The sequence below is a fragment of the Anarhichas minor genome, unplaced genomic scaffold (genome assembly GCF_050575085.1).
Source record: "Anarhichas minor isolate MPS153535 unplaced genomic scaffold, ASM5057508v1 ptg000021l, whole genome shotgun sequence".
Lineage (NCBI taxonomy): Eukaryota > Metazoa > Chordata > Actinopteri > Perciformes > Anarhichadidae > Anarhichas > Anarhichas minor.
This window is the reverse complement of record NW_027466467.1, coordinates 11,129,470-11,156,877: the sequence shown is the minus strand read 5'-3', so window position 1 is coordinate 11,156,877 and position 27,408 is coordinate 11,129,470. Positions and strand designations below refer to the sequence as shown.

Sequence of the window (27,408 nt, the reverse complement as noted above, 5' to 3'; positions counted from 1 at the left end):
AAATGCAAAGTGCCCGACTTGAAAGCCGATGTATAAAATTGTATCATGTCCACTTTGATATTTATTTATTTATATTTTTTATACCACATTTTTTTAAATCCATTATAACCCTTTATTATTGTAAGTCACTGTTGCTCATTTTTAGGTAATATTAAATCAATTCACTTTATCATCCTTGTAATGCAAATTTTGATCATAAATGAAATTACGTCTCACCTAAAGGCAAAATATACTTCCTCTTTCTATTTTTGACACAATTTTGTCTTTTCACGCAATAAAGTTTAAATGATCCTTTGTAATTAAAGTTAAGAAGTTGGTAACTTGCTGAAGCTGGAGAATATCAGTGTCAGGAATGGAGCAATTCCGTGTTTTAATGGTAGGTTCTCGTAATATGAATTGAAGGATAGTTTTTTTTTACGGGACTGAGCATTCCTGTACCATTGACAGGTCACCTGCACACACACACACACACACACACACACACACACACACACACACACACACACACACGTTCTATCAGGCTTGAGAAGGCTCAAAGACTAACAAGTGAAATTGTGTTTGCTGTGTGTGCATTTTATGAATTCTTGTCACCCATGTCAACCTGGCTTTCGATACATGGGGGACTAAGGGGCAAGCAGATCAAATTCATCACATACCCTCTTCACGACGCACAAATACGAAAATTAAATCTCAATGTACTTAAGTATCAGTTTACTCATCTATTTCACCTTCATGTCATTTGTCAATTTCCCTCCTGACACCTTTACATCTGTCTCTATCAAAATGTCTCTTCCATCCCCCCCCCCCTCACAGTGAAGGTCATTCTAATAAAGAGCTCTCGTAGGACAGAGCTGCTAATTGCTCCGCGGCGCTCTAGCTGGTTTCAGATCCAAATAAAGGCACGTCGCGTTTTTCCAAGCTCCTCTCCCTCTTGGCCTCCATTCCTCCACCTCCCCTCTTCACGTCTGTTCCACCATGTTAAATACAATCAGGGTATTAGTCATAACCGGACCTCAGCCTCCATTACCTCTCCGGACAGAGGGGAGAGATGAAGGGGAAAGCGGGGATTTTTCATCCTCATGATCACAGGATGATTTCCAACCGGCACACGGGAACGTGCACATGCGCAAGCTTTACCTCTTTTGGAATTTACAACCCGTGATTTTAGGCTCAGATAAATGAGGTGTGCATGAAGTCCGCTCCTTCTACAAATATTTGTGTGTGATGTGAGCGTGTGTGTGTGTGTATCTTTGTGTCTATCTCCAGTATTTTGAACAGACAGCAGTCTGCAAGCTGGTAAATCACTTACTGCACTCTAAAGGAAGGGTCGAGGTGAAGGCAGGAGTGTATGTTTGCCCCGGTCATACACACATACGGAGCGATCTCATCGGTGCGGAATGTGCTGTGTGTTTACCTATGGCTCCAGAACCCACCTGACCGAGGGAGGCTAATCTTTATGGGCTCTGTAAACAGGGACTTTGTCTTCAGAGAACTGCAGGCGGGCAAGCAGACACACAATTCACACATGGACGCGCGCACAGACATACACGCCAGAGAGGAGGGGGAATGAACATATATGGTAGGCTACATACTGTACAGCCAATACACAGAAAAGCACACATGCACGTGCAGAGGCTGCATGCACACACAGACACTCACTTAAATGCTCAGACAATCTGAACGCCATGTGTCAGACAGTTTTGCAGAAGTATAGAAGAATTCCCCGTGTTTATATAGCAGGGGATTTTCTTATCATCTGCAGTCTGAGCCCCTCTCTTCTTCTCTCCACTCCCCAACAACAGCACTGGCTTCTTCATTAGTCAGCTGCACAGCACGCTGGAGGTCAGGCTATAGGCCAGTGCTGCTAGCTTCTCTCTCTGGGTTGACGATGCTCTTTGAAGCCAGCCAGCGAGCGAGCCAGCCGGTAGTAGATATTGGCCCACATCTGACTGACTATCTGTCTGTGGGATAATGGAGTTCACCTGTTACCACTGGAGCTTGGCCAGACCAGCCGCAGACTAGCATTAGCCCTTTGCTGTTAGCCAACCTGTTAGCGCTGGCTGGCAGCCAGAGTAGCCTGGAGCAGGGCTGTTAGCTTTAGCTCTGTGTGGAAGAGAACCTGGCTGCTGTATGGTATCCTGCTGCAAATCTGACTAGCATGTAGCAACGGCCAGCTGCTGAGGAAACAACCAAACTTGGACAGGGAAGTGATGGAGAAAGAATTTGTGCAGTATGTGTTTCTATGTGTGTGCTCGCTTGTGTGAGAACGTTTTCTTCGGCTATCGCCTGACCTCATTCTCTTTTATTGAAGCTAATACACGCCAGCTCAGAAATGCCACGCAGATATCCCTCCTATCCCTCTTCCTCTCCTTCTCCACTCTGTCAGACAAGACTGCAGAAGATATCTGAAACATATAATATACCCCTCAGTGTGGCTGCTAGCTATACTTGTATACTTACATGATCACCAAATTATTTTAATGTTTGTGTTGAAGAAAAAAAATGTAATATTAAATTAAATGCGTATTTTTTTTTAGCTATTCTATGTGTTGCTATTTCAAGTCCTCAAAGGGAGCTAGTGAACACTTGTGTCGTGATTAGCAAATAGAAAAATTGAAGGAAAAACAATTAGTGGGGAAAATCCTTTTGAAACAGCTGGATTGCAGTGATGTAGCAGTGCAGATTTACTTCGTGAACTGAATCATGAACTGTCTGACAGTAATTCACTGGATTGCATTTAGGGTGATGCTGTTCTCAGAATCAACACGTCTTGACGCGCACAAGGTAGCCTCGTTAGTTAGATATTTGAATATCTGCTTGCATGGAAAGATAAAGTAGGATATACAGTATATAGGAGGTGCAGGGCTGTGGTGGAAACTGCCTTGAAACTATGATGACACAAGAACATCTCGTTCTTGTAATTGTCTCCAATTGTCACTGCTGCAGAATCACTACTGGAACGTTAATGACACAACCCATGTTTACTTGTTTCCTTTCTTCTTATCACACACCACCTCTAAATGCCTCACCGGGCCAGATATTTTTTGTTATTTATTTTGTTTCCTTTTGCTCAGTGTCTCTTGTTGCATCTCTCAATGGGAATTGAAGGAGTGATTAATGGAGACATAGCAGCACAGACCTGATAGTTGGATTTGTTCTGGGGTTTGGGGTTAAAGCATATTCCCTCAGGGCCAGTGTCACGGTTTATTTAGTGGTAGAGTCTTGGGCGAGAGTGTGAGAACATGGGTGTGTTTACTACATTATTAACTATCTGTGTATATCAGTGTTCATGTCCCGTCAAAGCATTGAAATAAAGCCGCTTAGATGCTTTGTGATGCTTTCAAGAAACAAATCCTGAAGCCGCTCCACTGTTGGTAAATAGATATTTTGTGGACACAATGACAGTAACCAGGGTCATTTTTTTCTTATATGTGTTCATAACTGTCAATTATAATGAAAAACAAAAAATCCCCTTTGGGTATAACAACCAAATATTTTACGAATACACGCAGACACTCATTGTCAACAGAGGCTCCTACAAATTCTGTTTCCTGATTACAAAACAGGTTAGAGCTCCAGTTCCTCAGATTTCTATCTCCGGGAAGAGTGTTTCTCTTGCTCACAAATATTGAGTGAACTATCAGAGATCATAGAAGTAACCTATGTGGATTCTATTTCAGGGTGAAAACTTTAATGTTTTCCAGGGCTGAACCTGCCAATAGTTACCAGGCATAACCAGAGGGAGAAAGACAGCATGCAGAGAGTAGGGGAAAGACAGATAATTCAAGAGTCAGATGAAAGTAGAAGATAGATGATGGAGTGTAGATACTGGTACAGACAATTTTTTCCCTTACCCCCCTCCCTCCTTCTCCCTCCTACCCTTTCTCTCCCTCCCACCCTTATTCCCTCAGTTCTTTGCCTAATAAGCAGCGTTCCTGCGAGCTGATGCAAGGCGGAGGAAACAGAACAGGCGTTCTGGGACTGCTGGAAATATTCCCTCATGAGGCATAACATGATAAAGACTTATTATCTCACTAAGCTGCTGTAAACACAGATGCACACATAAATACACACTGTACACAACTCCCTCTCACACATACAAACACACATTCACAGAGAGTGAAACTGGTCCGGCTTTACGGTTCTGACGAGCTGTGACCAGGAGGAATCTGACAGAGCCAATCCCTCCCAACAAAGCCTGAGAGTCAGCCGTTGTGAGCCAGCTCACTGGGCATTTGGCTCGGCTTGTTTGAACTCCACACACACCCAGAGCAGTGGGAAGGAACAGAGGGAGAGCTGAGTTCTGATTATTATTAGTGCTACGTTTTCGGGAACATCTGAACAAGCCTACGTGTCGAAACAGGACTCATCCCAGCTCCTCTCTGCTCATCAATCACACCAGACACACATATAAACACATGCACCTAGCGTTGGCTATGAGCTAATCTATTACAGTACAAAGGTAGGTGTCAGCCTCTTCGACAAACACACACACACACGTATACACCGGAGTCATCAGAAACATGTTGAGTCCCATTTCCCTTCTTCTCTTCTCCATCCCAATTAGAAGGCAAAGGAGGCCTTTTATTTCCCTCTCCACCAAACACATTCTTTATCTCTCTGATCTGAACCCCTCCCTCCCTCGCTCGGTCCCCTCGGGGTAGTGGGAATGTCTCTCCCAACACACTCTCAGGTCAGGGGTTCAGCTGAAGGGGGTCTGAGCATGTAGAGAAAGCGAGAAAGCGAGTAAGAGACACTGAAAGAGTGAGTAGCGGGTTGAGGCAGGCCTCTGCACGGGCAGCTCCTCTTCACTGCCAGAAACACTTAAACTTAAAGCACTGTGTGTATGTGTGTATCATAGCCCTAATCAGAGACTTCAGGGTAGATTTATGCCCCTGCCTTTTTCCCGACCTCCATTACACAAGCTTATATACACCCATTACAGGATATGATAGAGTACACACCCTTTAGAAGAGCATACCACACTGCCTCCGTGTGTGTGTGTCTGTCTGTGTGTGTGTGTGTGTGTGTGTGTGTGTGTGTGTGAAAGAGAGGGTATGCGCTCATGTCTTTACACACTCCCCACTTTCCCATTAGGTCCTTGTCCACCTGCGAGTTCTATCTCTCTGTCTGTCTTTATCTCTCTTCCCTTCATTGCTAATAAGGTCAATGAGGAAAAGTTAGAAGCAGATGGGTGTACAGTACATTACAGCACAGCGCGGTGTAGTGTGGGCTAGATAGCGAGCCGGTGATTCATGCTTACCGAGAAGCGTGATGATGCGAAGAGTTTCTACTGCAGTGCAAAGCCAGTGGTCTGTGCGGCGGGATCTGTTGATCACTCAGCACTATGCCTTGCTTCGTGATATTACCTCAGGGAGCAGTTTGACCTAGCAGAGGTCTGGATGAAGGCAGGAGGAGTCGGAAGGAAGGAGAATGAAGAAGGAAGGAAGTGTTGGGAAGAGGAATGAGGTTGGAGATTAAGCGACTAACTTTAAATGTCACAATAACGCTCGACTTCTCAGTCTTAACTTCACAGGCGGTTGGGTTCCAGGAGGGAGACAGGAGAGAGTCAATGGGGAGGAAAAATACCGCAGTGTGATTTGTGGTTTTTGCAAATGGTGTTGCTCGTTAAAGAGGAACAGTGAAATCTGTCTGTGGGCACCTTGTACTTGTAAAAAAAAAAAAAAAAACACATTTGACAAACGCAACCTCACCACTTCTTTGCCACCTGCACCTTTCCAAGGTCAATAGTGAACTTTCTATGAAAAAGACAAACAAACATATTTTATCATGTATTCTCAGCGGTATCAAGCTATATTGATTTCATGAGCCTTGAATAAGCCGCCTCTGAAACTGCTAACACTTGGCCGATACAATTCAATGATAGTGAAAGGAATTTAGTTTGTGCTGCTGAAAGAGTTGGAAAACATTTGCAGAAAAAATATCTATTTTTTTTTAGGATTATACACAGACCTTACTGATGTCGGAGTAACATTATTTGGTGAAAGGACCAATTGCTGAAGAACATTATTTTCAATGCATCGGCTAGCACAAACTATGTTCTACTCATCTCTATTGTACCACTGCACCAGTTGAAAATTCAGTAGCAGTAAACTGAAACTTTGAAAAATAATTCCAACTGCATGGTTAGACAGCAATATATTTTGAGGGATTTAGGTTAACTGATCCTTTAACTAGCACACCCACAAGCCCATCCACCTGCATCCACTTGTATGCACACACACACACAAACACACTCAGGTCCCTGTCCCCCAGCAAGCATCTGGCAGCATTCCATTAACAGAGCCACCAGCGCTCTTTCACAACCTCACCTGCTGTCAGTCTCATAAAAACACACACACACACACACACACACACACACACACACACAGCGCTTCACCTGCTATTGCGTCAAAGTTAGATTCTCTCATGAAATGCCTTTTATCGTTTCCCCTGAAGGCACGGGTTGTACGCTTCTGACAAACACACACACACACAGTCGCACACAGGCGGCGGGTACAATGCCTCGATGGCGTTTTGTGTACCCACCCTGGTTTGCTGAAAAAAAAGCATTAGAACTTTCCCCTTAAAAACTATGCGCTTGTGTGTGTGTTTGTGTGTGTGTGTGTGTGTTAATTTCTAAAACTGGATGAGGCAGAAAGACGAGATTGAGCTTGTCATTACGAGTTCACAGCCTGCGTGCTTGTGTGAGGGTTTGTTTTGTTTTGTGTTAGCTGCCTTGTGTGTGTTCTTCACGCGCCTATGTGTGTGTCTTGGCGTCTCCTCTCTCCCACGCTCAAGCTCCTAACGATGGCAAATGCGCCCTTGTGTTTGCGAGGCCTTGTTTCTCAAAAACAACAACACATCCAGGAACGGCTCGTTTTGTCGGGTTTTGTGGAAGGAACAAGCTCTAATTAGAGAGGCCCTATGAAGGTGCATCAAACGGATCTTTCTCAAAGACCAACCTGCTCATGGCTCTCACACAGCGCACACATGCCACCTCTGATTATTGGAGAAATGTCTGTGTTATTTAACTGTATAGCAGAGTATTAACAGCCTTGTCAGTTTAGATTTGCTGCACGTCTGATCCTAATCCATGCGTACGCTCCTAGACACCCATTTACGTACAGACAAAAAAGTGTCTGCCTCAGGTGTTGCTTTGTGGCCACTTGGGCATGTTTGTGTGTGTGTGTGTGTGTGTGTGTGTGTGGGTGGTTCATGACCAAAAGCCCTTTTCACAAAGTACACGTGCACACACACATGCACATACAAACACACAATTCACTTCTCTATCTCTGCGTGTGTTTACTTTAGGTTCCTGCCTTGTTTGTTCACTCAGATGGGAGCAGGCTTTCTGCTCAAACTGCCCAGGTCACATTTGTTCAATCTGTCTGTTGTTTTGCCCCTCCGACCCCCGCCTCCCTCCTTCCTCTGTGCTCTCAGGTGCCAGTGATGATGGTGGAATCAGCCTCTGAGACCATTCGAACGACACCGTCCAACCAGAACGGAGTCAGCAGCCAATCAGATGGAGGGGGCGGTAGAGAGGGCGGTTCTAACGGAGACATCAACGGAGAGATCAGCCCAGTCGACTTACTGCACCTGCAGCAGCAACAGGTGTGTGTGTATGTGTGTGCGGGAGACATTATGTTTACATATCGACCTGTATATATATATATATATGTGCTTGCAAGACTTGTTTTGCAACACCTCCCACTTGTGCAACTCTTGTGCATATGTACTGTTGTCAGGAACAGCATGTAGACAGCAGGCTGTTACATAATGTACAGATGTGACAACACGTAGTCTGCCAGACTCTGGTAATTGTCAGCCTTGCATGTGCGAACAATGAAAAGCTCTGCGAGGTTGGCTCGTAGGTGTTTTAATTATCCACCGTTCATAATGCGCAAGCTAATTCGACTGGGACAAAGTCCACCATAATAATTCATACGCAGGAGGTTCCCACTGATATACTATTACACATTACTGGTTGAGAAAGACACACCTGCTGTCCCGTCTAAGCTCTAAAGGTGAGAGGAGCCATTTTGTCCTGTCGCGGGGATCACACATGCACTCGCACATTCTCACAATGTAAACACACACTCGATATGGGACTCAGATGCTCAAGGAGTGTGTGTGAGAGTCTCTTTTTATTTTTTTCACCGATCCATGAAGTGGTGTTTGTGTGTGTTTGACACGTCAGCGTGTAGTGTTTCCAGTTATGCTATTAATCCTGCCTCCTGTGCGTCCCGTCCCCCCCCGTCCATACACACACTCATCCCTCCCCACACACACACATGCGTCAAATTACATTTTCAAACTTCCCGTAACTTCTTGGATGAAATTCTATATTTATATTTCTCATTCCACTAAAAATCCACAAGGGACCCAAGCCTTCACACAAAGTAGACAACCACACAGATCATTTTAACAATTCTTAAATTTTTCTATCCAGAGGTCTCTACATTAGTCATTTGTCCATAACGGAACAAGAATGTCCGCTGAGTGTTGTCATGTAATGATGGAAACTCACTGATTCATGTTTCAGTCATTGATGTGGCATTTGCTGCAATTGAGAAGAAGTTCCTCCTATTCACTACATGCACTGGCCGTATAAGCATGTGGGTCATTTCTCTCCCTTTCTGTGTGTGTGTGTGTGTGCGCGTGTGTTGTGTCCGCCCATCACAGAGGTTCAGTGTGAGTTCTGGGCTTTCCGACACCAGCTGAGTTTCTAGTTGAGGAAACCCAGGGGGAAAAAAATCAGGGTTTCCTCCCTGCTGCTAAAATGACTCTCCTTAATTATAATGATGGAGCCTTAGGTGAATGAAGAACACTCAAGGCCCTTCACTCCTGTCCGGCTCTCCCTCCTCCTTCCCCTGACTGCATCCTCACCCTGCTTCCTCAGCAACCTTCATCCGAGGACACACACAGCCACGCACAAATGCACACACATAAACACCAAACCTGTAGCTCATACAAAGCAGGTCTTTATTCTCTCGGACGTGTCTCTGCTCTCTATGTTTTTGCACCTGTGTGGGTGTATATGTGTGTGTGTGTGTGTGTGTGCACGCTGGTATTTCCTCTCTTGAGCGGGTTACCAACCACAAACATACCTCCCTCTTTCTTTCCATCTTTTTCTCTTCCTCTCTCTCACTGTACTTATTTTTCCTTCTATCCGATGTGGACCATGAAAGACAAGCACAACCTTTCCTCCAGATCCCAGCCCTCACCTCACAAAAAGATAGACCACATCCACGTATGTAACAGTAAATACACAGCCATTTACTGTGGCATATTCTCTATTTAGAGCTTTCTGTTGGTATATGATCAGAATTGATCAATTTATGAGTTTACTCAGAAACCTTCTCCGTGGTTTTACATTCCCACAATTTATTTCCTGTTTCTCATGCTGACCCTTTCTAGTTGTTAAAACTTTCATCAGCTAAGTTAAATTAGAGATTGACCAGTTTTGAGTTTTATTCATATTTGTTTAAAACTTACATGTCAAATAAATGCCCTGACAGACATACATCTCCTTTTCTGGAACCCTCAAACCTGCACATGCTCTCTCCACAAGATCATGTGTTCCTTTTTTTATCCCTTACTCCAACACACTTTTGATTAACCCAGTTTTGGTGTTGTAATGCTGGGTGACCATAGAGGCTGTATTCTTAGCATGTGCCCACTGCTCATAAAAATCAATATTGTCTAACAGAGAAGGCCGCAATACTGACACTGGTCACCTGACAACAGTGTATAAGAACCTGCTCATGCTTTAACCTTAAAGTCTTGGATACACCTCCTCCTCTTGTTCATGTTTCCTCCACGCTTGAGTCTCCCACCTGAAGGTGTAGTGCAGACTAGTGTTGGTGCTTAAACACCATGCCAGTGCGCACTGGAGCAAAAAAGACACACACACACACACACACACACAGAGAACTCCTGACAGCCCGGTGTTGTCAGAACACAAAGCCGTTTTTTCCTTGGGCCCCTTGGGAACCTGAGAGAAATCACAGCCATCTCCAGCCATCAAACCCCTCTACTGGCCTCTGTCTTCTGTCTCTCTCTCCCAGCTTCTCCATCTCTCGCCGACTCTGTCCTTCTCTTTTTTGTCTTTCTCATTGATAGGAAGATAAATAGATATAAAACCAGGTCACATGCAGATGCTGTAGGTGGTCAGTGGACAAATGAGGAAGTGGGTGAGTGTAGAAGAGATATTGGGGAGATGGGACATACAGCCAGAGGGAAAAGGAGGGGCAAAGAAGCAGCACATGGGGGGGGGGGGGGCATTGGTGGGCTAGAGAGGAGGAATAGAGGGATGAGGGAGGGGTGTAACGCTGAGACGTGTCAGAAAAGGGCGCCTGGGCCTCCCTGTGGAATGTGGCCTGTCTGCCTCCCCAGAAAGAACAGAGCAGGAGAGAGGGAAGAGAGAGGGAAGAAAGGGAAGAGGGGGCGAAGACCAGTTCTGCCCCATCATCGAGGAGAGAGAGGAGGGAAGAAGGGAGGGAGAAGAGGGGAAAACAAAGAGCAGAGTTACAGGGCGAGAGGAAGGAGAGGTGGAAAAGTGAGAGTGCAGTGGAGAGTGCATGGCACTTTGTTGAGGTGCCGGGCATGGGTGTAGACATGAAATGATGCATAGTAGAGGAGAAATGTAAGCAAGATAAATCCTAACAAACCTCAAAGTGTGTGTGTGTGTGTGTGTGTGTGTGTGTGTGTGTGTGTGTGTGTGTGTGTGTGTGTGTGTGTGTGTGTGTGGCTGGGCGGCGGGTGCTCTGACGAGAACCAGGTGTCTTCAATTCTTTCCTTTTCTTTAAGTCTCTCTCTTTTTTTTGAGCAGATGTGAGTCTGCACTTTGAGCGCCGTCAATTCTCTTCTCCGCTCCATTCTCACCCATTTTCATTTTCTCCTCCTTTTTCCCTCGCCATCTGTGAGTCGCTTCTGGTGTTCCAGCAGCTACAGTAGTCGTGGCCGCTGATGTCGGGAAGAGGGGTGGGTGAAATTAGGAGGGAGAGGAAAGGGAGAGATAGTGACAAAAAGGTGCCGTTTCCTCTGTGCCGCTCATCGGTCATCTAAAACAGCCAGGGAGGGTTTTTCCCCCTTTCTCTCTCTTGCCCTTAACTCGCTCTTGCGCACTTTAGAAAGTGAGAGGCAGATTGTAGCGGTGGTCTCCCTTACACAAGGGTTTAAAAGGCACATTGGTTTAGAAAACGACAGTTTTAGAAATTGACTCAGAGCTCCGATCCCCACTCCCATTTCTCTTAATCAATTTTTTTCCTTCTCTTTTTTCTCTCAAAGGCACACACACACACGCACACACACACGCACGCACACACGCACACGCAAACACATACACACACACACACACACACACATACTAGCAATCTTTGTTTCTCTCCCTCTCTCATACACACACAGTTAGTTACACACATGCACAGAGCTGATGTGAGTTAATGAAGGGTGTAATTAAGGAGCCACTGTGATGACTGGAGATCAGGGGGAACCGATACAGATCTCAGATATACACAAATACGGATGAAAGATAGCTGTGTTTTTGTGTGTGTGCGCGCATGTGCACGAGTGTGCATTTGGGTTTGATGGCGGGAGTGCGTTGCGGACAGAGTTATGAGATTGGTGTGTGCGTTAACAGGCGATGAGAGATGCTGGATGATTCAGATAACGTATGGCTTCCTGTTCGATTGGCTTAGACTCTAATTGTGGCCTGCGTGGCTGGAGGTGGGGAGGTTTTGAGACACATGTGATTCTATAGCTCCGGCTGCTCGGCCATTGCTAAATTATGGGAGGTGAATTTTGGTCACTGGGACAGTTATGTCCCGTTTGACCTCCAGCTCTCCCCCAGAGTTCACTTTCAGGTCAGGAGGGCATAGGAGACGGAGGTGAAGGGGTGGCAGGAGGAGGTGAAGAAAAATGTCCAGACACTTTTCTCCAGTTTGTCAGTGCAGTGGGATTTAAACTAATTACATTATACTTCGGCTTTGAGCATCTGCATGACAGGTTGCGTCCCATGTGTGTCTATGTGTGTCATTTTCCTGTCTGTATGTGTGTGTGTGTGTGTCCGTCCGTCGTGTGTGCGGGCCAGTAAATCAGTCCCAGGCCTCTCTCTGAGTGCTGTCACCTCCTAAAAGCTTTCCCTCGGTCTCGTCCAGGCCTTCCTCTTTATGTCTGAGGTCAGTACAGTTCACAGGTCACCAGGGGTCATGCTGGGACAGAGGAGGGGCCAGTTGGGTTGCCTAGCATCGCAGAACACCCACTGCTGTTACCGAGGCGATACAAAGAGACCTATAGAACACCAACTTCCTCTAGGAGTCTTAAAAGCACCAGCAGGTCCCTTTATCCGTCTTCTTTGACTTTTACTTCCCTTTTTTTCTTGAGCTGCCGATCTCTCTACTTTAAAAAACTATTAATAAATAATTAAAACTCTTGCAGGGTACTACATGCTCAATATTTAGATTGGAGACAGCCATTCAGTCTCTAAACTGCTTTTACTGTTCAGGGTTGTGGGGGATTTGAGGAATACGCACTTCACACATCAACGTGTGCATTCCTGTACACCAGACATGTAAACACAAACACAATGCAAATCTCATGTAATATATCTCAGTAATATATTTCACATGACTCCCCTTCATCATATTTCTCAGTCAGTGATTGGTCACATTGAGACCTGATTCCAAGATGTCGTAGTTATGAGCGGCCATAAAAAAATGTTTTTAGTGCTTTTTCCAGCCAAGACATTGCATGTTGGAGAGTCCACTGAGTGTGATTTTTGTTCTCACTATTGATGTCCTTTCAATCCCTGTCCTTTTGTATTTCTCTGCTCTCTGACCGCCATATACATTTTCACTCTCTAATTACAGAGTGAGTGTTCTTGAGGGACAGCTATGGGTTTGACAAGTTTCTGAAATCATAGCTAATAGATGCGTCATAATTTTCACATTGGCTTGAGTGGAACTGTAAAATCGACTTAATGGGGCTCAGAAAAAAGCATGCTATACAAGGCTGCAAGTCTTGTGGATAAAGAGTAGACGGACAGTAGACATGGTCCACCAGGCCAGATCAGCCGGCATGGACACGGTTGGTTGACCCAACCAGCCAAGAGGCTCGGGGACAAGAATAGACAGATATCAACAGAAGAGAGATGTGTGTGTGTGTGTGTGTGTGTTTGTCCTCTCTGTTGTGGAGACTGGCTTAAACACACATCCCCGGGCACCTGAAGGGGTTAGGTTGGGTTTGGTTGCCAAGGAAGTGTTTGGAAGCACTTACGCTGGGCAGGCCTAGCTGCGCTGTCAGGTAAATAACACACACACATGTACACACACGCGCACAGTACACACACACATGAGCGGGGACGGACACTGTTCATAGAGAAGTTTCTGAGAGTGAAAAAGTAGATTGTTGACTCTTGCTCTTCAGACGGTATCGCCACGGTGACTGGGGCCTTTTTAAGAGGTCGTAGGTCAGCGAGCAGAGCTGCATGACCTCATTACTGCTACTAGTCAGTGACACTGGGGTGTGACTGTATGTGTGTGTGTGTGCATGGATGCATGTTCACATTGGTCACCGTCTTCTGCTTTCTCAATCAAAAAGCAGCACTAGTAATTGGTTTTAATTGACGTGTGTTCAGACGCAGTGTTTGAGAGATCACTCGGGGCAAGGTACTCAAAAAAGAGAACATTAGTTTACAACCCCCTCCCGCACAGGTCAGACAATCCTCATGTCTTGGTCCTAGTCTCCTTTCTTTTCTTAAATATCCTTACTCCTTCATTGCCCCACTCCGGACCCACAGAAGGTGACACTGAGAGGGGAAGGAGAGAATGTGAAGGGTAAAGACAAAATGTGCAACGCTTATGAGGCTGCTAGGCCAGTAGTTACCCTGGAAACAGTCGAGAGCCCGGCGGTGCACACAATGAACACACACATAGGTATACACACCATGCACACAATAGCTGCAGAGACCTAAAGTGTTGCTAATTAGCTAGTCCGCGCTGGTTCTTTGTGTGAGCCATTTTAAAGGAGAGATTAGAGTCAACAGGGAGGAGAAGAGGAATGTAGCTCTTCTCTCTCTCTCTCTTTGCTTTCTTCATGAGCTCTGGGACAGTGTGTGTGTGTGTGTGTGTGTGTGTGTGTGTGTGTGTGTGTGTGTGTGTGTGTGTGTGTGTGTGTGTGTGTGTGTGACGGCCTGTTTTTCACCTGACTGACAGAAGATTTTTTGTCTTTTCAATCAACAAAAACATACGAAAAATATAAGTGTAGTGAAACTTTGTTTGCGATAAAGTGAGGTAGAACTTTTTCCTCTCATTAATAAAATCATAAAAAGTTAGATCAGCAAATAATCCAAATTCACCCAAGTACTATATGTTAATACGGGCATTTATAAAAACCTAATTACAAGCTTTTTCTCTGTTGTCACGCAAATTTCATGAAATTAAAACGTCATAAATACTGCTTTTTATTCATGCTAATTCAAGGAGAGATATCCCAAAGGAAAAAAAATCTATTACATGTTACTCACCAATTTCATTGCTTTATGATTAATATCTATTATCTGAGCCAATTATTGGAAGTGACAACCAAGGTGAAAACCTTTGTGGGTAATAACTTTGTCTTTTGAGACTAACATTTGTCTCATTGCTCTTTTTACTTGTCCTGATGGACTTCTAACAGTTGTCGAGCAGAATCGCCCAAATCTCTGAACAAAATTGTGAGTTTACAAAGTTAGTAATACAGATAAAAGCGATACCCACATCAACAAAGACAAGGTTTAAAAGAATCTAAATTAAACTGGGCTTTGAGGCATTTTAGATTGAATAATGTGCCTGTTCACATCTGGATGTATTGACCCTCTTACTAAATCACATAGTCCAGCGCACACAAACACACACTTCCCCTTTTTGGAACACGCCCCTGCTTCTCATTTGGAGAAGTTAAAGATTTTGTTCTCGTTCAAAACTTCTAACATCTTGTGCAGCAGCCAGCCTTTGTTGTGCCTGCCCACTTCCGGTGTTTGTGTGTGCGTGTGTGTGTGTGTGTGTGTGTGTGTGTGTGTGTGTGTGTGTGTGTGTGTGTGTGTGTGTGTGTGTGTGTGTGTGTGTGTGTGTGTGTGTGTGTGTGTGTGTGTGTGTGTGTGTGGTAAGGGTGGGTGCGAGGGTGTGTCCATCACCATCTCCACAGCCACAACCAGGTGTAAAAACACTCTGAACCAAAAACATGAAAGAGTTTTATTCCAGCAAAGCGGGCAGGCAGGCTAATACTTTTACAGGCCACTGACTAGGAGCGTGTTTTTCTGTTTAACCAATAGGCGTCTGTGTGTGTATATTTGTCTTCATGTGTGTATGTGTCTATGTATGCATGTGCACATGGCAGACAGTCTCTGTTTGTGTATGTATGTGTTTTCCCTCTGTCTCCTGAGCTGAGTCTTGGCAGTGTCTTGCATGTGTTATTAGTTTGATTTTTTTGGGGGGATATTAATAATAACAGTTAAACGGTTTCCATATGTGAGGTCTGGTTGCCAGGCTAGTGCTATCCTCATCATGGGCTGGCCTCTCTCACAGTCTAGCCTCTCAGGAGTTGCTCTTGTTGGGCAGGAGAAGCAGCTTAAACTCTGGAGGTCACCCAGCTAAGACCTACCACCTAAGTGGCCTTGTCTTCCTATGAGCATAACCAAACTACTTAACTGTCCTACCGTATACAAGAGGAGGGCTAAATATTACAAGGTACGCCGTGTGTGTGTGTGTGTGCGTGTGTGTGTGTGTGTGTGTGTGTGTGTTTTCCGCTGTGGGCTGGGTCTGTCTGGAGTGAGACCTTCCTCTCTTGCCAAACGAGCTGTGTTGAAAACCGCAGGGAAACTGCATGTGTATATAATGTATGACGTGTATGTGTGTGTGCGTGTGTGTGGAAGGAAACTGCTGTAGAGCTATTTGCCATCAATTAGCCGCCTGGACTGAGATGAGGCCTGCAGTACAGAGGGAGCTGCTTTTATAATCTCAGGAAGGGAGTTCCTCTCGCTTTCTGTCCCCGCTCACCTCATCATTATCTTTAATTGTCTATCTCTTTATGCCCCTTTCCCTTCACTTAACAGAGAAAAGCTGACAACATCTCCTTAGGAAGATAGATAGATTTCTCCCTGTGTATGTGTTTAAGACGTGTGTGTACGATGATGAATTGTGTAATGGTATAAAGCAGTACTGGGTATTCAGTCAGCTCCTTTTTACGACTGCGCGTATACCCCTGTGAATCAATAGAAACATTAGATGAGTGTAGGGACATAGTTGAAGGGGAGAGGTTTTCTCGTTTCACAAAACAGTTTTGAACTGAAGAGAACCATCTGGAAAACGGCAGGGTCCCCGGAGTTTAGAACAGGTCCCTTTTGTGAAAAATAGGATGTGAAAAAAAAAAAGAATCTAAAATCAGCCAGGGTTTTCAAACATTACGGCATATTTTGAAGTTCTTTTGGAGTTTGTGAGTTTTTATTGCGTTGGCTCTTGAACGCGGTCTTTCCTCTCTTTAATGGTCAGTCTGGGCCCAGAGAAGCTTGCTTCAGCCGTTTTAAAACCTCAGCTCTCGCACGGTGCCTTTATATTGCGGAAACATTACATTAAATAGCTGAACGGGATCACGGCTGGCTGGTGTTTCTGAAGGTGTCCCAGATAGTTCCAGCTCGGCGGCGGCCTAAACTGATTGAGGTATCCAGCGTCGTTTAAGCTCAGTTATATTGGTGGACCTCTGGTTTGAAGTCCACGTTGCTATGAGCGAAAACAAATGGCAGGAAAGCTGGTGGAGGGAGGCCGGAAAGGCCTGATTAATACCAGAAAAGGAGTATGTGAGGAAGAGTCAGGGGCGAAGTCTTGGCAGAGCATAGTTTATTTGTAACCCACCGTGAAATTGAGCGGCTTTAGCAGGCTTTGGTTCAGGCTGCCCCTTGCCCCTGTATGTTTACCCCTGGAAACCCCTGATCTGCACTAAATATATGTACCAATCTGTTCCCTTACACCTTTGACCTATTATAGTGAAGTTGCACTAACTTTAAAGAATTTCTTTTTGTTGTTAACTCTGTATTTTTTACAAAGTCATTTTTCCAGTAATGTAATTATTAGGACCACGTTCACTTATTGCTGACTGCAACGAAGAAAATGCTGCTGCCTGCTCAGCAGACCTCCCCTCATTCCGTGCAACAGAGCAACTTCTTTTTTTCAATATTTTTAGTTTTCCCAATTATAACAAACCTGACATATTTAAAAAAAATGGTCAGTCTTGGCAGCAAATACAGTGTACACATCACAAGATTATGCAAGTAGATAAAAGAAACAGTTATTCAAACATATACAGCTACTGCTGTAATTATAATGTACAAAAATCTTAAAAGAGAGTCCTGGTCTTTGGCTTTATTAATCATTACTAACATTTTGTTTCAAAACCTCAATTAAGCCTCCCCAGATTATAAAACTTGATATATCCTCAATATTTGGATTCATACTTGGTTTGTTCACATTTTTCCATTCTATAGCCATTCCTCCAAGCAATAAAATTGCCAACAAGGGATTTTCAGTTTTGTTATCTGGCCGGCCATGTCAAGAACCTCCTTCTAAAAACTTTAACTACAGAGCAACTTACCTTTTTTTGCCCAAACATAATCCTACAAATTTCCCATTACATTTAACGTCTGGTGGGAAACATGAGCTTCAGTGAAATCAGCTCCTGTTAACAACTACAACGAGCTATGAGTCAATCTTCTCAACAGTTCATACTAAACTCTATGAGGTAGTTATCTTATTGTTAAAATGCAACTAATCTAATCTTAAATATTCATGAGCTAATCCTAAACCAGGTATCCCAGACCCACAGCTGCCATCACGGTAGTGGGTCTCTGTCTGACAGTCCAGGGAAGGCGAAGGTCCTCTCATGAGGCCAACAGCTGCATTCACAAGCCTTGGTTTCATTTGGCCTTGTGCGATCTATTTTAGGCCTCCGTCTAACGCATATCTGCTCTCAGAATTGACTGTGGCCAATAAGGGTATGGGTAGCAGATCTCTTGAGAGGAGAGGGGGCAGGGCACAAGAAAGACAGAGTACTTGGAGAAATGCCAGCCAAACTTTATACATTATATGGAGAGGCCGTGTGAAGACAAGAGACAGATCGGGTGATATAGACGGAGAGAAAGAAAGTAGGAGTGATCTGGTTTTTGTGGTGACTGACAGTGATGCATTTGATACGTGAGATTCCACCGCGGCCGTAACCAAGCCTTCACTCACATATGCCCCAAAGTCATATAGCAATCCCACTAACTGTCACCTCTCCAGTAATCCCACTGTGTGTGTGGGTGTAAGTACTGGGCCACTGGAACACAGGTGAGCTGGTGGTACTGTAGTATCATCACCCTTTCAACAAATTTACATGCTTTGTAGATTGTGTTACATCTGCTCAGTCTTGTTTCATCATCTTCTCTGATCATGAATCGCTCTGAGCAGCCATAGAAAGAGAAGGAATCGAAGATAAGAGAGATTTAAAGGCAGAAAAGCTAGCAAAGACATAGCCAGGAGGAGGGAGTAAATTAAAGAAGGAAAGGGGTTTATTGGCGTTTGGAGGTTGTTTTTTTTTTGTTATTTTTGAGGTGCAGTGCAGTGCAAATGGATATAAGGGATCACAGGGGGGTGACCCAGGAGGGCGGCAGCATCGACGCAGCTTTAGCTTGGCTTTCAGCTTCAATGACAGCACCCCAGAAAGGAGATAGAGTGAAAGAGGGAAGTAAGTGTGGAAAAAAAGAAGATCCACCACTCCTTTCTGTACCTGGTCTCTCTCACTGATCCAAAAATCAGAGAGCGTGCAGGCCTGTAGAGAAGCAGCTGGGTGTGACGAGCTCTTTTCTACGTCTTCACCCTGTATCTATCTACCCCTCTCGTCATCTCTCGCTCTCTCCTGGGGAACTAAGGGGGTTTAGGAATGGAGGAGCGGTGCATCACTGGCCTCTCTTCCCAGCCTGCTGAGCTGGTAAGGTGGAGAGGGGATACTTGTTTGGCACTGACGATATCCGCTGCGTCCGATGCTGCTGAAACATCTGAATCACTCACTTCGTCTGGCCTGGTTCAGCTGTGTGTCGCAGACAGATGCAACAATGAGCCTCTCACTCACCCTCACTTGTGCACCTTTCTTTCTTTTTTGTACTCTCCACTTCTTGGTCTAAGAGCAAAGAAATCTGATACAACCTGCCTCCCCCTTGCCCTTCCTAACTCCCTCCTCCTCCTCCTCCTCCTCCTTCTCCCTCACGGACAGCCCACTGTCTGCCTCGGGGGCTGTTTATCTACGGGGGGAGATGAGGAGGAGAGGGTTGGAGGGGGACCGGTTTGTTTCATTTTGGCCGTCAACAATGGACCTCAGTCTGTGGTGACGGACTACTCCAACATATGGTACCCACCTGTCTCTCTCTCTCTCTCTCGCTCTCTCTCCCTGCCTCCCCCTCCTCCTTTGCTACGTCTCTCTGTTTAGATTTCTTTGCTTATTCCTGCGTTCTCTCTCCCTGTCTCACCCAAACACACTGGGGGGATTAGAGGCCAGATTCATCACACACAGAGACCTGTTTGCTTTAGCAACCTGAGCCACACACACACACACACACGTTCACATAGAGTATGGACATATGCATGTACACACACACTGCAAGATCATCATACACACGTAGCAAAATAAAATTTCTATCCTTTTCCTCTAATGGATCCTCTAACTGCCTCACCAACCCTCCCTCCTTTCAGAAACATAGTTGTCAGCCATTTTTCGAAATCCTGTTAAGGAAAGAAAGTAGCCCTTACCTTGTGTGTGTGTGTGTATGTGCGTGTGTGTGTGACCCTGCTGAATTAAAAAATGCACTGTTATTAAAGACTGTGTCAGAGGCGATGATTTACAGAGGGGAGCGATGACAAGTCAGAAGAACTCACACACCAAACTGACGCACGCGCACACACACACACACACACACTCTCACACTGTGCTCTCAGGCCTCCAAGCTGAGCAGTGACCTCCTCACCCCTCCTTCCCCTTCCTCCTCCCTCCCTCTCTCACTCTAATAAAACCTGTCTGACACCACTGATGTGTGTATATGTGTGTGCGTGTTTGGTGTGTGTGTGTGTGTGTGTGCTCCGCGGCAGCACAAAGACTCTGTTGTTGGGCCTCCCTCTTAGGCCTCTCTCATATTTTCTTTAAAGGTGCAGTGCGCCCCCAAGAATGCCACAGGGGGAGCGGGGAGTTGAGGTTGGGGGAGTCTAGGAGGAGCTGGTGTGTGTGGATGAAGGGGGGGGCGTGCTTTACAATGCTACAGCTCACCCAGGTCACAGAGAGAAAAAGGAAAAGAGTGAGTGTGAAGAGGAGAAATGAAAGAGAAGGGTCAGAGCAGAGGAGTGCTTCTTGACAAGGTAGATATGAGAGCGTTTGGCTCTGTGTGTGCGTGTGTGTGTGTGTGTGTGTGTGTGTGTGTGTGTGTGTGTGTGTGTGTGTGTGTGTGTGTGTATCTGCACCAAACCTGTTGTCCTCTTTTTCACTTCATATGTGCAAAGTTCAAGGTGCAATTCAGACACCATAACATCTGTGAAATAACAGTGCTCCCATCCCAATCAGTAACCATAAATAGAACCGTAGATTCAGTGAAAACCAACCTATCCATATGGGGCAGTGACTTGTAAACAATATAAAGTGGAGTTTCTAATACAAAACACATATAAGACGAATATAACAGATCATCAGATGTTAAATATGTGTTAAATGTAATAGAATTTTAAAAAGCGATACACGACAAGATGCCCTGATACAAGAACATCTAGCCTTTGCTGTCCATTATTTTCTACATTGTAACTCTTCACAGTGTATTATCCCTCATGTACTATTACCCTTACCGAAGGAAACTAAAAACACTTAAAAGTTTGTTTGTATCCGGTTTATGTCTCACCACTGGTATTGTAAAGTAATATAGAAGCACTGTTGCTATGGTTACCTGCATTTTCCTATTCCTTGCGCACTGATTCACAGCAGTGACTAAACGTTTTTGTCTGAACTGCCCTTCGCCTGGGCAATATCTCAATCTCACCACATAATGGCTTTCATTGGAATCATATCATGATGATCGCATCACGTCATACTTTTACAAAATAATATAGTTCAGTTAATCATCGGCGTAGAGTGAGAGAGTTTGAGAGACAGTGGGACACATTAGAAAAACATGTAGTCATATTTCTATGTACTGTATATAGATGTCAACCAATAATAGAAAAAGGTTCCTGTAGTTATGGTATAAAACTACACTTCAAAATATAATCTTCACAGTGTCTTATAACAGTTTTGCCTATTTGACTAAAGCGGGATCTAAATCCACAAAGCACATTTAGATTAAATGTCGAGAGAACCACGTGCTTTGTTAGTTCTTGTCTCTCACATTCACCCACATCCATGAATACAGCCATAGGAGAGGAGACAGGCATCACCTCTGCTTGGTTGTAGCGTTTATGAAAGCCATAAATGGCTCTTTAATATAGTGGTAATCAGGGTGGTAATTTGGGTGGAATTGTCCCTTATTGTTGCCAGACATGCCTCCCCAACTCCTGCCAACACACACGCATACGCACACACACACTCACTCCTGGGCAGACAGGGTGTTCAAGGAGTAATTCACACCACATGCCAACAAACTGGGCGGTTGTGTTTTTTTTGGGTTTCTATGTGTGTGTGTGTATGTGTGTATGTCTGTGCCTGCTTTAATGCTGAGGTCAAACCAGTAAATGAGAGGGGGTTCCCAAGATTTTTGTTAAAGTGTTAAAATACGTGTGTGTGTGTGTGTGTGTGTGTGTGTGTGTGTGTGTGTGTGTGTGTGTGTGTGTGTGTGTGTGTGTGTGTGTGTGTGTGTGTGTGTGAATAGGCACATCCACAGCCACGTCCCTGTGTGTGTTTTAATTGCGGTCTCAGCAAAAGTAGCAAGTGTGCTCGATACAGATGGTTTTCATCACTGACTGCACAGCGGACTTCTCTCTCTTTCTGTCTCCCTCTAATCTCTCCTCTCTGTTTTTGTAATTAAACGTTACTTAATGTACCCGAGCTTCTAATTTGACAATTCATTAAATATGTGACAATATACTGTAAGTGTGTGCCGCGCTGTTTCACAGCGTTACAGTTTGCTGTGGTTGTGAAATGATGCAGGAGAACAGATTTCTGGTGCTGGATGATTGAGTAAGAGCTTCCATGGTAAAGAACATCCCTCATTCTGGCCGTTAATTTGCGGTGTGCACACACACACGCACACACAAACGCACAAGTGTGCACGCTGACACACCACAGACACACACACAGACTTTCATAAATCAATATTTACTAAGGAACCTTTCCCCTTTGAGTCAGAGGAAGCAAATGTGCATCCTGCTGTCTCCCCTCTCTAACCCTCTGTCATGAGGTTGTGCCTGTGTGTGCGTTTTTGTGTGTGTGTGTGTGTGTGTGTGTGTGTGTGTGTGTGTGTGTGTGTGTGTGTGTGTGTGTGTGTGTGTGTGTGTGTGTGTGTGTGTGTGTGTGTGTGCTTACAGTAAGTGCAAGGCGGCTCTTGTGTTTTGAAATGGGTGTTTTCTTGTTTTGTTTTAGGAGCAGTTCAGGCATACCAACAAAACTGTTTCTCTGGGACTGATTTGTCTTAATGGTAGAGAGCTTGAGCTTTTAATGCTACAACAAGCAACACAGCTAAGAACAGAGAAATGCAATGACAGAAAGAAAGACAAGAGAGAAATAAACAAGGAGATATGAGGAGAGGCAATGGGAGGGATGGCTGAGGTCGCTGTGTCGAAAGGATGAATCGGCACCACTCAAGGGCAGAGTGAAGGAATGGAGACAGAGAGCCAGAGAGCGATGGTGTCACTGGTTGGAATGGACAGCACCGCAGGGCATAAAGGGGAGAAATGGGAAGAGGGGGAGGAATGAAGAGGTGGGTGGTGGTTAGTCACAGCTCTTTAGGGCACATCAGAGCAAACGGTCCCTTACATCACTGTGACACACACAAACACAGTGCAACTGACACACATGAAGATATGCTGACACACTTCTGCCTCAGAGGATGTGGAAAACCCACTTTGCACCTTCCTCGGAAAAAGAGAGGAAGGAGGAGGAAGAGGAGGAGGAAAGGGGTGTGGAAGAGAGAGAGTGAATCAGAGGGGAGGGCAGAGAAACAAAGAATGGAAAGGAGGAGATGGTTCAGGGTTTGGTGTTAAAGAAGGTTTTGAATGAGTTGGGCAAGAATACAGTCAAGCAGACGCACACACTAACGCAGATACTCAAGCACGGCGTATGAAGGCCAGGTGGACGTCTCATGTTGAGGAAACCTGACCTGACAGCTTGGCAAAGGGGAGGGGGCAGAGTAGGAGAGCTTTTGTGCTTCTCTTTTCTCTAAATAAAAAAAAAAGTAGTTTGAAATGATGTGTTGTTTGAAACTAAACTTACTCACATGAATTTTGTGAAAATATTTGAAGAAAAAAAAAAAAGGTATATTACTTTCAAGAGTGTGTTGTGGTATAATTGTACAAATATTTCACTGTATGACCATGTGTGCATGATGAACATCTCTATTTGTTCCTCGTAGGCGCTCCAGGCAGCCAGACAGTTCCTCCTCCAGCAGGCCTCTGGACTCAACTCCCCTGGCAGCAACGAGGTCAAACAGAGCGCTGTGCAGGTCAGAGCACACACACACACACAACACACACACACACACACAGATCCACACTCACGCGCACAACCCAAGTGTTGCTTTGTCAGAATCTGTATAATATTAAGCCCCTGGCTGCTGCAGCTTTGCCTTCACCAACTTGCCACGTCAACTACGCAGTATGATATAGGCTCATACTTTTCTCTCTCCCTCTCGTGCTCTGTCTGTCTGTGTCTCTTTCTGTGAGTGAATGTGTGTGTGTGTGTGTGTGTGTGAATGAGGTCTTTGTAGTGATTGGGTAGTGAGCTGTTTTCAGAGTTGAATTCCACAGTAAGCAGAGAGAGTGGGGTTAGCTGGAGTGCAGGATCCCCACTGTGGAGGACTTGAGGAGGACACACACACACACACAAAGACAGTACACACACACACACACATTATTACTATCTGTGTAGGTTGACGAATATCACACATGATATTACTTCTGGCAGTTCTTTACATTTATGTGATGTGCAGAGAACATGCAGAAGTGTGATTTGTAGCCATGTCTCATATCAATAAAGTGGGGCCAAGGGTCTACTAGAGCAGCAAGCAGGCTGGCTATTGCCCTGCTCTTCTCGTTAACGTGCCACATGATAAACAGACAGCTGGACCATCACGGTATGGGAAATAAAAGAAAGAGATAGAAGGGAGAGACGGACAGATGTGAGTCGGAAGCAAGAATAAGGTTTCATTTGCAGTTTCGGCCGACAGGAAGGTGCTTGTGGGAAAAATAGGACGAACTTTTCACATTAAAAGGTGATAATACATTGTACGGCAACTAGATGAAGACATATGACTTATGTTTAGGGAGATATGCTGCAACATTTACATGCAAGTGAGAGAACATAAGATTAATGCTTCATGGGAGCATTTTCATTTGTTCACATAAATATTTGGTGTTGGTTCATGTTTTTCCAGGAAAACGCCTCTGGTGCAAAGAGACTACCTTTCAAGTCCAGCAGCAGGAAGGGGGGGGGTTTGTTTGAAGTAGTCAGAGGAAAGCTGGGTGTTGAATATGAACAGCAGTGGCCATCATGACAGAGCAGAAAAAGAAAAAAACAGTCACCTAGAACTCATCATCAACAGAAAGACCAAAGAAAAATAATTTGCCGTGTCGGCCACACAGTTTAATTGCCAAGTGACCCCTGGTAGTGCAAAAATGCCACAGAATTAATGACGATGTGAAGATGTCAGAAATGAAAAAAAACATTTTTTTCAAAGGAGGATCTCGCAGATTACACTTGAATTGTATCAGAATCACTTTATTTACATTGGATAGCAACTGGCAGTTGTATAAATTACCTGGTGACTCTTAAGGGCCATGAGAATAAAATAGATACGGTTTTATATCAGATCTTTATTGTTAAAATATTCCAAAGATTAAAGTTGCATTTGCTCTGTAAATCACCACAAACTGGGGCACATGTGGCCTAAATTGATATTAATACACATGCCATCAGTCACAGTAGTTCAACCATTCGCCTAAAGTCTGGTCTCCTCTGGCTCTGCCTTGCACTCCTATTATCTTATCAGACCGACACACATGGTTTAAATCGTCATTTGCGGTCGATCCAAATGGTTGAGTGTGTGTGTTGTGGGTCAAACACATACCGCTCTGCTTGGCTCTTGGGATGGGATTTTGATTACATTTTTCTAACGTTTAAACTCTGACTCATCTTAAAAATAACGAAAGAGATAGAAAGTGGGGAAGTAAGAGAACGCAAGCATGTAGAGGGAACTGAAAGTGAACGTGTAACGTAAATCTATTTGTTTAGCAATGAAGTGTAAGGAACTACTGTTGTGTCTCTGCGAACGCTGACAGCGGATTAACCCGTGACAGTATTCTCACAAGGATGGGGTCATGTTTGTCTTTATACATGTTTGTCTTACGTGAGTTACCTTACATTGCCTTCCTCCTCTCTCTCTGTCGTGAACACACACACTCTCTCACACACACACACACATACACACATCACGCCACCCCTCCTCTTCTCACTCCATATCTGTCTTATTTGTCTTGTTTGTTGTTGCCTGGCCTGGCTAGCCTCTCTGGACTCTCCAGGGCATCCACGCTACATCTCTGTTGTCTGAGCTGTCAGCTCGCATGGCCCCACGTACCCCGGCAACACACTCACACACACACACTTGGATTTACATTTGTGTGTGTGTGTGTGTTTGTGTCTGTTTTCACTTGGATCCTCGCAGTCAGAAACACAGACACAAACAACAAAGCATTAAACAACTTCAGTGCTGCACTGAAGTTGTTTAATATACCTCACAACAAACCTGACTACCAAGGTGGCGCGCAGAAACATCTTAATTACCGTAATTTCCAGCTTTATGATTATTTTAAAATTGCAGCAACTTCCCTTAGTTGCTGTAATTGAAGCAATCATCCGTCGGCCACGGAGAGGGTGAGTGAGCGATGGAGTGAGAGAAGCCAGACATTTAATCTGGTCATTTCTAAAGGTGGCAGGAAGCAACTGTACAGTGGCTCACAGTGGCTCACATCAGGCACAAAATGGCCGTCCTCAGGTTGGTTCCTGCTGAGCTGCTCTCACACATGCAAATGAGCCTCAGCCAATAATGAGATCTTTAGGAGCTCGATAATTAGATTTTTCCCTCCTCTCTGAGGGAGAACGACAGAGGCAGACAGGGAGAGTGGGAAGACTTCTATTCGTGTCTTGACTTCTCTGGAGAAGCCTTGGTCTGCGCTGACAACCCCCCTCTTCTCGTGCCCCCCCCCCCCCCCCCCATCATATTTCTCTTCTTTTCTTTATTTATAATAGAGGGGAGGATCTGAGCTGAGAGCAAAAGAAACTCTGAGATTATATCTGCTTTTTGATTGGTTGTTCAGAGATTGTCTCTGTGTTTGGCTGGCTGTGTGAGATGGTATCAATCCACTTTGTGCGTGTGCGTGTGTCACTGTCATGTGTCACATTCAGGAGAAACTCGACAATAGCTCAAGTCTCTAGACAAGGCACTTGCACGAAAAATTGATTGTGTGCAACAAAATTGTAGTTACAGTTGCTGAAAAGCGCGATGATCAGAATAGTGTAACGGGATTATTTGGGAGTTTGATAATTCAAGACTAAAGAGGAGTTTTAATTTGAGGTTAGAAACAAATTTCACACAAATAAATAAATCATTCTTTATAATGATAATAATTTGGTGGACGGTAATACCACTTAAGATGAGAAGATCGCCAATGGAATGGATATGTTACAAAGACTGTTATGCACGGTCTTGTCGGTCTGTCACTCAATATTGGATTATGTTTAAGATTTTTAAGGTTGTTTACTGGAGTCACGGGATATTGCGAAACAAATCAATAGTAGTAACTCTATGTCCTTCATTTAGCAGTCTTTCCTGAATAAGTACAAGTAAAAAAAGGACTTTCCTTTGTGAAATACTACATAGATATCCATGCCCTCTGAGGTATTTGGATAATTTCCGTCTTTAGCTGTGTGTTTGTAGTAGGTATTGGCCATAGTTGGCCACAGTTACTGTAATTGGTCGTGGCACGTGTGCGACCAAGTGAATTGGTTGACACACAGTTGGCAGACAGAGTGCCAATTGGCGGATTACCCAGCATGATGCGTAGCATGCCTCCGTGACCTGCCACACGTTCTCTACAATGGGCACACTTGGCACGCGCTCATGCACTGGGTGGGCACACAAGCAGACACATATACACCCAC

The 27,408-nt window shown here is 44.7% G+C and overlaps 1 protein-coding gene across 1 annotated transcript in view; it reads left to right on the top strand.

Annotated features, from left to right (window-relative positions):
• Positions 1-27,408, top strand: part of foxp4 (forkhead box P4) — a 90,423-nt gene that overhangs the window by 26,308 nt on the left and 36,707 nt on the right. The window contains exons 2-3 of the mRNA XM_076095935.1: positions 7,444-7,614; positions 23,606-23,695. Of these exons, the coding sequence (XP_075952050.1) occupies positions 7,453-7,614; positions 23,606-23,695 (252 nt within the window). The 5' untranslated portion in view covers positions 7,444-7,452. The remainder of the gene's footprint in view (positions 1-7,443; positions 7,615-23,605; positions 23,696-27,408) is intronic.